Source organism: Macrobrachium rosenbergii, chromosome 27, assembly GCF_040412425.1.
Source record: "Macrobrachium rosenbergii isolate ZJJX-2024 chromosome 27, ASM4041242v1, whole genome shotgun sequence".
Taxonomy (NCBI): domain Eukaryota; kingdom Metazoa; phylum Arthropoda; class Malacostraca; order Decapoda; family Palaemonidae; genus Macrobrachium; species Macrobrachium rosenbergii.
Window position 1 is genome coordinate 17,785,193 of NC_089767.1, and position 13,321 is coordinate 17,798,513.

Consider the following 13,321-nt stretch of genomic DNA (forward strand, 5'->3'; position numbering starts at 1 on the left):
AGTAACTATGAATATAACAAATGATGGAAGCATAAGTGACATGGATTTCAGTATAGGTTTTAATTAGGAATATGATGAATATGATGAAATCTAGTCTTTATTATTCTTTTACCACAGGCAGACCCATCTGAATAGTTGATATGGATCGACGAATCTTGATTTCCTACGCAGCTGCTCTCTGCTTACAAATGGTAGCAGCTGCTGGAGGTTCAGGCTGTTCTTCAGTATCTCAAATTCCCTTCGATAACGTCGGCGACTTGTTACTAAATTCTCAAGAAAACCTCTTGAATAATGACACGAATCCCAAGCATTTCCATTCGAGTACCATGGACACTAAACTCTTGAATGGAACTCTGAATGAATCACCTTCGAACGCTCTTGAAACCAAGATGTTTGGAACCGTGCGTAAAAGAAACTGCGGCTACAACGAGACCAAAACCTCAAGTCGACTGGTTAGCGGAGAACAGCAAGTACTCCAAGTAATGACAGGTGCATTTCAGAGCATTTTTGCAGGTCGGGGCAAAGTCGCGCTTGTGGATGTGAATGAGAGGTCTTTGACTCTTCTGCTGGTCACTGTCGTTACGAAGATGCTTCGAGAATGTGAGCTGATCATCGTAGTGGATGAGGTTTTTCAAGATTCGAGCGTGCTCCAGGCTCTGTCTCAGCTTCGAAATTTCAAGCAGGTAAGTAGAACTTTTTTAAGCAGGATTTAAATGATCTACAGTTCCCTGAATAACCATGAAAATATCATTATAGCTATGAAGACTACTTTATTTATTATCGCCTGAACACATTTCGTTCACTTTGGAAAACTTTTGTAAGCTCTCTGATTACCCATGTTGCGGGGCATAAGTCTAGTAATTTCACTGGTATAAAGTTGCTCAGACACTAAAAAGCTAAGTCCTTCAGGAGCCCACCATTAATGCATGCATATGCATGTATATATATATATGTATGTATGTATATGATCATTCGCCTATATATATATATTCAAATAAATTATATATATGTGTGTGTGCGTCTGGATGTTTTGGTGGAACCTCTGCAAGTTCTAACTAGATCCAACGTTGTACAACTCCACAGATCGGACATTTTACCTATGATTAAGATGATATTTTCATAAATTTTTAATTTCTATGACATATTTTTCCAGATAGTGTCGATTTACGACGTGGAAGCTCTGGAAAACGCCATTTGGACGTCCGCTAGTTGCCAAGGAAGCCTCTTCCTGATGACAGAAATCGCATCATTTGAGACATTCGGAGAAAACCCCCGACTTGCCTGGAACTATAGTGGCAAGTAGGTATCTTTTCCTTCCATTGATATACTAAGTATCCTAATTTTCTGACCTTTCTTTCCTAGAACGTAGTAAATAGTGTCACTAACCAAGAGGAGTCCTTTCATTTTGCAATATCAAAACATTACTTGAAGTAAGCTTTACTCAAATAATTTGAATAAATAAAATATAGCATCAGTCTTATTGTGATTCCTCAATTCATCGGTTATCTTGGTTTCAAAACTTGTAGCTGTTGAATAGGGCGATTTTCTTTTATCAGTTCCCTGTATTTTTCGTGTTGTGAATGCGGAGACTACCAAAGAAAACATGCTAGTCAAAGTTAATGTAAATATGCATAATATATACTATAGCCTTTTATACAGTCATGGAACCATTTAGGATCAGGTAACTGTGGTGTGTTATGAAAATGCGTTAAGGACGTTGCGTCCCTACCCCTTAGAAAACACCAGATCCAGCTGACCCAGCTGGTAGTACCTGGATTTGGTTCCTGAGCTCACGAGTCGAGCACCTGCTGCCTTGTAGGTTGACACCTCTTAAGATAAGAGCTAAAACCCCAATCAAAAACTCTGGCTTTTCTCTCGATGGTCACTAAAAATCCTCTGTAGATGGATACTGGATAAGGCTGAGGCACTGAGTGCTCTGTCCCTTTGGCTTTAACTCTAGACGTCAGACAGGTGCCCTTGGTTAAAAACGACAGGATGTGGCAGGGATCATTGGCCTTAATCATCTAGGAAATTTTACTGACAAGGAACTATTTTTTTAGTGTCATTTTAGCCAGAATATCTGCCATGAATTCTGTTACATTAATGAGTAGACAAAATTTAGAAATGACCTTATTCCAGAGAACATGGGGATGCTAAGAGTCTTATTTTTTATAAATAAGAAGGATCAGTTGAAAATAGGACGTTGGAATGTAAGTTTCCTGAATCAGATGTCTGTAGTTAAAGCTTTTTATTTTCCAGACACTAATTATATTAACTGCGTGATCAATACCAATGACTATGGTCCTGTAGCTAAGACTTAGAAAAACTTTGGCTATCCAATATTCCAGCTAGCTTATTACGATTATTTCCACAAAATGAACACCGATATGAACTATTTATCAAGTTCTGACTAATCAATGTCTGGTAGTACGATTCGATCCGTGTTAATTTCTGTTATTAGGGATATATGTGCATTAAGCTGAATTAAAATCTTATGACCGATATGTGCTATTTGAGTATATTTACCTTCAATAACACATGAGTGAGAATGACAGAGAAGAAAACAGTGCTAATCAATTGAATGTCTAGAGGCAGAGAGAGAGAGAGAGAGAGAGAGAGAGAGAGAGAGAAATCATAGGTAGTGGGGATTTGAAATCATATTCATTTGATGAAAGCCATCAAGCAGAATTATTAGAATTTATAAAAGAAAATATTCTTCATTTAATTAGTACATTGTCATGAGAAGACCCAAAATTTGACATGCAGCCTTTACGTTCTATATATATTCTTCAAATTCCTTTAGTAGGACTCGTATCAAAAGCTTCCTATATACGTATTCAGTTTACTTCTTAAGACTGTGTAACTTTCTGTCGGTCATTTTGTTTCGCAGAGTGATTTTTGCTGGACTAACTAAAGAGCAACTGGAAAAGCTTCTGCTGACCAGGAAAGTTAGGAAAACCGAGCATATATTGGGTGTAGTGAAGGTAGGTGACAAATAAAATTTATAAACGGTCGTGATAAATATAAATATAAATATAAATATGTATATATATATATATATATATATATATATATATATATATATATATATATATATGTGTGTGTGTGTGTGTGTGTATATATGTATGTATATACAGAACGACATGGAAAGAGAATGAGCAAAAGCATACTTACGAGCTATATCAAACTAATCTAGAGAGCAGTAAATAAATTAGGAAATAATATGCCCTATTTGCTTGCTTTATTTACTTGCGTCTCTCTTTATTTTGTTTATAAATACTAAGAACGCATGTAAAACACACACACACACACGCACACACACACTCACACACACACACACACACACACACACACACATATATATATATATATATATATATATATATATATATATATATATATATATATATATATATATATATATATATATATATATATATACTTGTGTCTTGTGTGTGTGTGTGTTTTTTCGTTGAATGGGTAGCTATAGAGAATATAAACCTCCCTATAATAAGCAATTACCAGCCTCAGAGCCGTGCTTTCTTAAAATGCAATTCTTTTAACAGAGCGACAAAGTAGGCCAGTACAAAGTGTACAGAAACGAGCTCTACTGGAAGAGAGGAAGCCTGGCTCTTGTGGCCTTATGGCGTGGAAGCGATTTCGCGGGATCTCCGGACTTTTTCCCCGACAAAATTTCCAACATCCGCCAAGCACCTCTGAACGTAAGTCCCATTTTGCTTTTGGTTTGTATTTAAACTGATATGATCTTTCAGTAGGACTGGTTTCATATATGCTATGTTGCGTGGGTACCTTTCCTAATTACTGCCAACGAATATTCTTTTAGTGAGGGACTTGCTTATTTGCCGACGAGATACGATGTTTTGTGTTATGTATATATATATATATATATATATATATATATATATATATATATATATATATATATATATATATATATATATATATATATATATATATATATATATATATATATATATACTGTATATGCATATCCTTTATTTAGATGACGATATACCGGAGTTATCATTTCTTTTGCACATACGTAAAATATGGTCATTACAGAACTGAAGATATTGGGCAAAAGAACATGAATACGATATTTGAATACGCTTGAGAAGCAAGTATAGTAATTCAGTTTATGTGATCCATGACAGGTATGAATTAACCGGGATACAGAACATGTCACTAAAAGAAAGAGGCTGAATTATTTTTCCCCAAAACGGAATCTAAAACTGGGTACAAGAATAAACAGAGGAAGAGACAGTAACCGTCTTGCGGTAGTCACCTAAGTTACAGAATCTCCACTCATATATTGTTAGGTTACTCTTATTCCATCTTGAATTTTTATATCTTTATCCCCCCATTTATTCTGCACAGGTAATAGTGTTTGAATTCCCCCCATCGATCATATATCGCCGAAGTGCCAATGGCACTCTGATCTACCGTTATGGCTGGGAAATTGCTGTCGTCGAGGCTCTGGCAAAAGTGGTGAACTTCACCATTGTTTACGTGGAACCAACCCCTGGTTAGCACCCCTTCTTATTCTAGTCCTTTCTCCTGAATCCTATTCTAATTCTAGAAATTACTGGTAATATTCATCTTAATCTTTAGTAGATAATTACAAATCTGACTCCAGTGATCATTAGTGATAGGCATTTTAATCCTTAGTGGATAAATGCAATATACACTGGCTAAATACTTATAAAAAACATAATTATTCTTTTAGTGTCTTGTTTATATGGCCTTCAGATTTCTAAATCCCCTGCGTTAGTTATCCTCCTTTTGTCGAGAAATTATTTACAGCATTCTAATAGAATTTGTATTTAATCCCAACCCTGTTTGAGGGTATTAGTACTTCCCTTGATTTTTTGACATTTGGTTTCAATGTAGGGAAATGTTAAAATGATTTTTCTTCTTCTTTAATCATTTCTTTTCGGAGAACTACGGTGTGATTATTAGCAGTTATGGTTTCCCTTCATGAAAAGAAAAATAAATGAGGAAAAAAATTCATTAAATTTTTCCGAAGAAAACTTGGAATAACTCCCATCTTCATTTCATCAAAGATTATTTCCCGCAAACTGAAAACGAAAAATTGGTACGTACAGTAACGATTAACGTAAAACTATGGCCTGAGTAGCATGATGCAGGTAATGATAAATTCAGAGAAAGTATAAAAAAATTATATTTCCTCGAAATTTATCATTGCTTGCAAACCGACGTTCTGTTAAAAACAGAAACGAATGCTAAACGAATGCTATACCCTTATCACAGGCTTGACCTTACAATTTATGGCTTTCTATTAATTCAGGTCTGTGTTACAGGTCTAATTGTTCTCAGAAGGTGTTCGCTTAGATCGAATCTGATGTTCAGTCTGTTTAGTTCTAATTGTTCTCAGATGTTCGTTTAGATTGCAGATCTGATACAAAACGCTATTAATTCAGGTTTGTGTTACAGTTCTAATTGTTCTCAGAAGATGTTCGTTTAGATCGTAGATCTGATACAAAACGCTATTAATTCAGGTCTGTGTTACAGTTCTAATTGTTCTCAGATGTTCGTTAGGATTGCAGATCTGATACAAAACGCCATTAATATAAGGAATTAGTTATCAACATTAATTTTTATACCTTTCTTTTCTCTTGCAATTCTTCTTGGAAACTTACTACCAAAGGCGAAATGTGGGGCGTGAAGCTTCCCAACGGATCCTGGGATGGCTTGGTGGGTCTTCTGGCTAAGGATGAAGGAGATTTGGGAGTTGCTAATATATTCATCTCTGCAATATCAGGTCGCTTAGAGTACCAGGAATACAGCATACAGTTTGCTACGGAGGTTGGCATCTATCTTTCTCTCTGTCTATAATGTACTGTCCTTCATTGACCTCTTGGATCACCCCTTCCACAAAAATATTAAACAGCCATGAAGACGACACAGTCCAATCACAGCCCCTTTTCTACCATAAACCAGCCACTCTCCCTTCTACAACTTATGACACTTCCTTCACTTTAATCACATGTATAAATATGTCTTCACATGTACAGATATCACATGTGTAAATATTCATGTCTAGAAGACGGAGAATTTCCGAAGGAATTGGTGAAAAGAGTAATTGTTCCTTTGTATAACAAAGAAGGTGATAGAGAGACTATAAGAATTATAGTGGCATAACTTTACCAGTCTCTCAAGGAGAGTACGTGGTAGGATTTAACTGAGGAGGAAAGATGGTAGAAAACTGATAAGTATGGGTTTACACAAGGAAGTGGATGCGCAGATGAAGCGTTTCTTATGAAACAATTGCACAAGAAGCCTTCAAGTAAAGTTAAAAATAGCACATATGGACGTAGAAAAAGCTTATGAAATGCTTTATAGATAAGCAATGAGGAGGGTGGTGAGAATGTGTGGTATAATCTATACCATTGTAAGTGTTAAGAAATTTTAATTATGAAAGTGAGGCAAGTGTACTTTGTAGAAATGGGATGACAGGTGTACAGTACTAATTAGGAATAATGAATAAAAACTGCAGTGGTCAATGAAAGAACTTCATAACGTTTGCAAAAAGAGAAATTTGAGAGTAGGCATGAAAAAGAGAACGACCGTGAGAATAAATGGGAACAAAGAAAAAGGAGGAATGAATGTTAAATTGGCAAATGTGAGCAATACTGTAGATTCGTATAGGTATTTGCGAGTAGATTCTTTAATAATAGCGAGTCCGTAAATAGGTGAGTTATGGAAAGTAGGTTGGGTTTGTGCAAAAAAATTAGGAAACTGGGGTAAGTTAAAGTTGGTGGTTTCACCCCTCCCACAGACAGTTTGCCTCTCGGGCGGACGTCAACCGGGTAACCCCAACCCCCCACCATGTCGTCACTCATGGCAGTAACCATCCAGTAGACAGTCTCACTATCCGCCCCTTGACGGGGAGCGAACACTGGTCCCCGAGAATACGAGGTCAACACTTTACCGACTGTACCAGCCAAAGGATGGACTATGTAAAGGGACTGATGAACCAATTCTCCTTTGTAAAAGTGACGCGTGGATGATGACTGTGAATGAAATAAAAAGTTGAAAACTGTGGATATGAACTGTTTGCATAATATAATTGGCATGAAAGGAACTGAAAGGAGGAGAAATGTGGAGATGCCTTGGAGTGGTAAAAGGGCTAGAATAAGTGAAAGAATGAATCAGAGAGTTGAGAGACGGTTCAGTCACATGAAAATTACGAAAGATAATAGGATAGTAAAATAAATATGCAATCCAGAAGTGTTGAGAAGAAAGAGGGTAAAAGGCTGGATAGATGACGCGAACGAAACATTAGCAAAAAGGCCCCGCAACATCCACGAGCAAGAGAGTGAGATATAGATAGATAAATGACTTAGTGTGTGTTTAGGTGGTTTGACTTGCTGTTATGATGAGCCTTCTGTGAACGTCTTTGAAGCATCTAAGAGTGGAGGGGTTTTCCGCATAGGGATTCCTCAATGATTCAGCAGTTCAGGTATGAATAAGGCAGTGGTTCTTTCTTTCCTTTTCTCAGGAGTCGTTCCCTATTAAGGTAAATAGAGTAATATATAATATATATATATATATATATATATATATATATATATATATATATATATATATATATATATATATATATATATATATATATATGTATATATCTATAAACATATATATATATATATATATATATATATATATATATATATATATATATATGTATATATAAACACATATATACATATATGTATATATATATATGTATATATATGCATATATATATATATATATATATATATATATATATATATATATATATATATATATATATATATATATATATATATATATAGGCAATGATCAATATAACACTTTTTCCGGTATAAATTCCTGTTACGTCACCACTTTTACTTTGTTTAGTAAATAATCCTTTCACAGCAAAAATATAAAAAAATATCCTACACAATCACAGTTCTCATTAGGCCTTTCACGGCAACAAAACAATAATTGTTATTACGCAATAGACAGTTCTCATTTTTCTTGATGAAATTTCTCAAATTTCTTTTTGTAAACTAAATCACGTAAGAACTATAATCTTTAATACCCCTTCTGAAAAAAAATGTAACTTTAAAATATTATTCTTATGCAAAAATGTGTTTTTTTTAATTTTAAATCAGCTAACTAAAGTATTTTGGAAATCAGGAAACCTGTTACCTGGCCCGCATGGAACCCCCCCTACCCCGCTGGCAGTCTTTAGCTCTTCCTTTCAAACTGAACTCCTGGATAGCCATCATCGTTGGCTTGATCTTATCTGGTCCTCTGCTCTACTTGCTGGCCGCTGGCAGCGCCCGTTGGTTAGTTGAGCTCAGTGTTTATTGTTCCCTTTGGCTTTCATTTTTACCTAGTTTAAAATAGATTTTGTTCCTGCAGATAAATAGAATTTGTAATGTTACACTAATCGTGTGATTTATAATGTTTTCAAGTTGACTGTGACCTTGATAATGAGTGATTTCTGTTATTTTAAGAGCTTTGAATAAAAGCATTTCATATCCTGATGCAAAAGGCATTTATTTTGCATTTCATAATGGTTAACAAGGTAACTTATGGTCAATGAATGACATGAAATTGCTCTAATACAATACGGTACGTTTAAGTTATTTGTACGAAAATCTGTTGTACACTTTTAGAACATGGATTTTCTCAAAAAAAAAAAAAAAATCATTAAAAGCATTTGCTTTAATGGTCTCAATAAGTTTCTTGAAGGAATTTCCATATCGTCGGAGTTTTTTCCGATTCTCATGCGTCAGTTTCTGATAGAAAACAAGAAAGCTTCTTTCCTCCTTTTATTGTTTTTTGAAGATTCCTGCAAGAAACTTATTGATGCCAGTAAAGCAACTGCTTTCAATGAAAATCTTTTTCACACTTAAGGACTGAACTTTACGATAATAATGACTCATCATGGTGTATGAATCATAGACTATATAGATAACTTATTTACAGAAGATGCATCAAATCATATGACAAATGCATCCTTTCCCTTCCAGCGGATATGACTCACCATGGTGTATGAATCATAGACTATACAGATAAATTTATTTACAGAAGATACATACATCTAACCATACGAAAAATGCGTCCTTTCCCTTCCAGCGGATATGAGAACAAACACCTTCTGTCACCAATATATTCCTTTATGTATTCCTTCGGAATGCACTTCCGTTATCCCACCATGTTTCTGCCAATTCGACCAACGACGCAAATATTCGTGGTATTCCTGTGGATCTATACCTTCATCCTGAACACAGCCTACAGCTCCAACCTCACAGCTTTCCTCACCATCAGCAGGCAGCCAGAAAGCATGGAGACATTCAAGGAGCTTTACGAAAGGCACTACAAGGTTTTCAGCTTGGGCAAATTCTTCCAGAGCTCCATGGCCAGTTCGTTGAACAAGTATCTGAACGTAAGTCTTTTTTTTATTATCTAGTAGATTTTGGGTCAGGAACCAGGTCCCCAAACTGCTAGATCCGGCTTTCACACCCGAAGTTTAGTTACTTAGACAAACGTAAGTCTAATCTTTTAACTTTGTTGTAGATTTTGGGTCAGGAACCAGTTCCCAAACTCCTGCATCCGGCTTTCTTACCTAAAGTTTAGTTACACAGACAAACGTAAATCTAATTTTTTAACTTTGAAATAGATTTTGGGTCAGGAACTAGGTACTCCAGAAATTACTATATCCGGTTCTCACACCGAAAGTTGACTTGCGTAGACATAACAAGCAAATATGATTCTCCGTGTCACATAGAAATGTAACCACCAAACGAAACATTACTTGTTGCAGTTGTGGTTTTATTTCAATGGGAGACGGAGAACCAAGTTTGTTTTTTTCTATAAAAGCATTTGTATATCTAAGGGTCTGATATCTTAATTCGAAAATCCGGAATGATTTGAACCATTTGTCGGCTTATACTTGTTTGCTGTCATCGAAAATCATGAAAATGCCTCTCAAGAGGTATTCTGAAACTGCTTCTTCTTCACTGTTTTGTAAGAGAGCGCTTCTGTGTTACCAACAGGCACTAGCCGAACGTTTCTATCAGATCCCATTGTTCGAGGACATCAAGCCAAAGGTGTTGAGTGGCGAGGGCGTGATGATCCAGAGTCGCAGTTACCTCGAGTATGTGAGTGTCCAGTTAACGACGCCAAAGGGAAGACCCATGGTTAGGACCATGAAAGTAAGTGTATTTAAAAAAACAAGAAGAAGAAAAGGCATAACCTGGTGCACGAAAGTATGATACAGAAATGATGATTTTGTCTAATAGGCCACTTGCGAAAAGGCATAACCTGCACGAAAGTATGATACAGAAACGATGATTTTGAGGCCACTTGCGAAAATTTCAGTTTTGTTACGAGGGAGTTTTAAAACACTTAGCTCGACAAATACTGCACTTGAGAAGATTTTAAAAGTGTTATTTTAAAACACTTAGTTCGATAAATACTGTACTTGAGAAGATTTTAAAAATGTTAGTTTAAAACACTTAGCTCGACAAATACTGCACTTGAGAAGATTTTGAAAATGTTATTCCAAAACACTTAGCTCAACAAATACTGCACTTGAGAAGATTTTGCAAAAGTTATTTCAAAACACTTAGCTCGACAAATACTGCACTTGCGAAGATTTTAGAGCGTTATTTTAAAACACTTAGTTCAACAAATACTGCACTTGAGAAGATTTTAAAAATGTTATTTTAAAACACTTAGCTCGACAAATACTGCACATGCGAAGATTTTAAGTGTTATTTGAAAACACTTAGTTCGACAAATAATGCACTTGCGAAGATTTTAACCATTTTGTTATAAGGGATTTTTTAAAACTGAACTTGACAAATAATGCACTTGCGAAGTTTAAAAAAAAATTTACAAGGAAGTTTTTTAACCTTCTTCACCAATAAATTTCCTTTAATCCATCGTGAAACTGACTGCTTCTCATCACACTTGAAACAAAATCTTCATCTCAGTCATCAGCTTCAAAAAATTATAGATCTTAACTTCGCAGGAATGCTTTGCACCCTTCGGCGTCGGTCTAGCATTCCAGAGCAATTCCCCGCTGAAAGCAAAGTTTGATCGTGTCATCTCTTGGATGGTTGAAAGCGGCTTGGTTGGAAGGTGGTTCTTGGACTCAATCTCTCTCTCTCTAGAAGTGAGTGAAAAATTCACTGAACATTATCTGTTGATTTATTTATTACAAGGAGAAAATTATGTCACTTTAATAGGAATGATGGTATAAACAAGAGCTGTTCTGAAATGAGTCAGGTTATTAGAGTGAGGATAGTCCGTTTGCTGGCTCTCTGTTTCGTATCAAATGAAGTCACTTCAAATGAAGACTTCCTGTTTCAGGCTGTTCATTTCGTAAGAAAGATGTTATTTAAATTTTTATTTTATGTTTTCATTTTTGGTGACCAGCGTAAACTCTTAATCTTAAATATCTTATATTTAATCCTACGGAAATTTTAGGAGAATCAGTCACTATGAATGCAACACAGACTTTATCCATGCTTTTTTCAACGTACGTTACATAATAGAAGGGTCTGGCACTGGTTGCAAGTGAAGCAAAATCATTATGAACATTCATGATGGCTTAAGTCATTCTACTTATTTACCAAAATGGTCTTTATTTTTAAATGGCAATAAGTCCGAATGATTTACAATGTAATCAGTCCGCTTGAACTGTTCCCATTATCATTAACTGATCCGCTCTCTATCTAAAATTAGATTTTATATTTATTTCCTTTGACTTTTAAATATTAAGAGAAAGCCAAACCTCATTAGGACACTTCACTTTCTAATAAAAAGAAAAATGGTATAGTGGTATCCTGAATATCATTTTTAGCGACAAATATTCTATCACTCAAATCCCAATGAACTAAAGACATAACAGACATAATCCAGTGATTGCTTGATGCTAGATGAAAATGAAATCAAGAATATTGCAATATCATTTATCGTATCATGAAAAAATTAGGCATATCTTTGTAAAATCTGCAACTGTGTTCCTTTTCGTCGATGAAAGACAATGATACTTAGAAAAATATAAGAAAAACAAATATTACTTTTTATTCTTAGGAAATCTTTGGGTTAGAATAATTTTTCAGTGCTTGTCTCAAGTGGATTTTAATCAGAAGATATTTATAATCTGCTATCTTTCAGAAATCAACTAGAAATTTATCGAAAGAAATCATAGCATAATGTTGCTTACAATTTTTTTCATATAGTAGATCATTGTTGAAAAGGTCATAGAAACATGAAAGGAACTTTCGACGTCCATCATAATGTTATTAATTTTGACGCTAAAGAGTAGTGAATGAGTCAAAAGAGCTTCAGCCATTGGTTAGCTAACCAGGAGACTTCGGTTTTTTTAATTTCGTGCTTTTAAGAAAAAAACGTAGTGTAATAAAGTCATTGATCAGCTAACCAGAAGACTTTGCTTTTTCTAATTTCGTGCTTTTAAGAAAATAAAACGTAGTGTAATAAAGTCATTTGTTAGCTAACCAGAAGATTTTGCTTCTTTACTTCGTGCTTGTAAGAAAATAAAACATAGTGTAATAAAGTCACTGGTTAGCTAACCAGAAGATTTTGCTTCTTTACTTTCGTGCTTTTAAGAAAATAAAACATAGTGTAATAAAGTCATTGGTTAGGTAACCAGATGACTGCTTGTTTAAACGTAGTGTAATAAACAGACCAAGGAATAGATAGTCTGTTTTCTTATTGCAGTATAAGAAGCTTGAGTCAGCAGTGTGGAAGGAGAAAAGGGAGAGCACAGACAGCATAGCAGAGCATGCGCACGAACAGCACGTCATCCCCTTAGGCATAGACCACCTGCAAGGCATCTTCCTGGTACTAGTCGTTGGATGTCTGATCGGTATTCTTTGCTTCACCGTAGAGATGTGCCTCAAAAAATCCGATCGAAATTGAGAGGAGAGATTCTAGTCAAACTCATTCTTGTGGACCTTCGACTTGCGACCTTTTGTCAACTTGGATTTATGAACTTCGTCAATCTATCTATTCATTAAGAATAGCTATTGTGAATATCATTAAATTGCAGGAATAGTGACTTAATTGATTTTCATTTACAGTCATTGGCTACTAGCTGTGTTATGCTGTTACAGGATACAGCTGAGTACACTGACAACAGCCAGTGAACAGAGTTTTGAAGTTTATTATATGCGATTAATGGACGTTGTTCGAGCATCTTCTATGAAAAATTATAATTCCGTTCAGGCATTATCGTTTTGAAGGATAACGCACATCATGTATACAT

The 13,321-nt window shown here is 35.2% G+C and overlaps 1 protein-coding gene across 1 annotated transcript; it reads left to right on the forward strand.

The window, feature by feature from the left end:
• Positions 1–441: 441 nt before the first annotated feature.
• LOC136853296 (ionotropic receptor 21a-like) lies at positions 442–13,061 on the forward strand. Its single transcript, XM_067128658.1, has 11 exons — positions 442–683; positions 1,154–1,299; positions 2,891–2,984; positions 3,567–3,722; positions 4,399–4,546; positions 5,690–5,847; positions 8,212–8,363; positions 9,160–9,469; positions 10,080–10,238; positions 11,060–11,207; positions 12,794–13,061. Exons 1-11 carry the CDS (start codon positions 483–485, stop codon positions 12,973–12,975), a joined length of 1,854 nt encoding a protein of 617 aa, XP_066984759.1. The 5' UTR covers positions 442–482; the 3' UTR covers positions 12,976–13,061.
• The last annotated feature ends 260 nt before the right edge of the window (positions 13,062–13,321 follow it).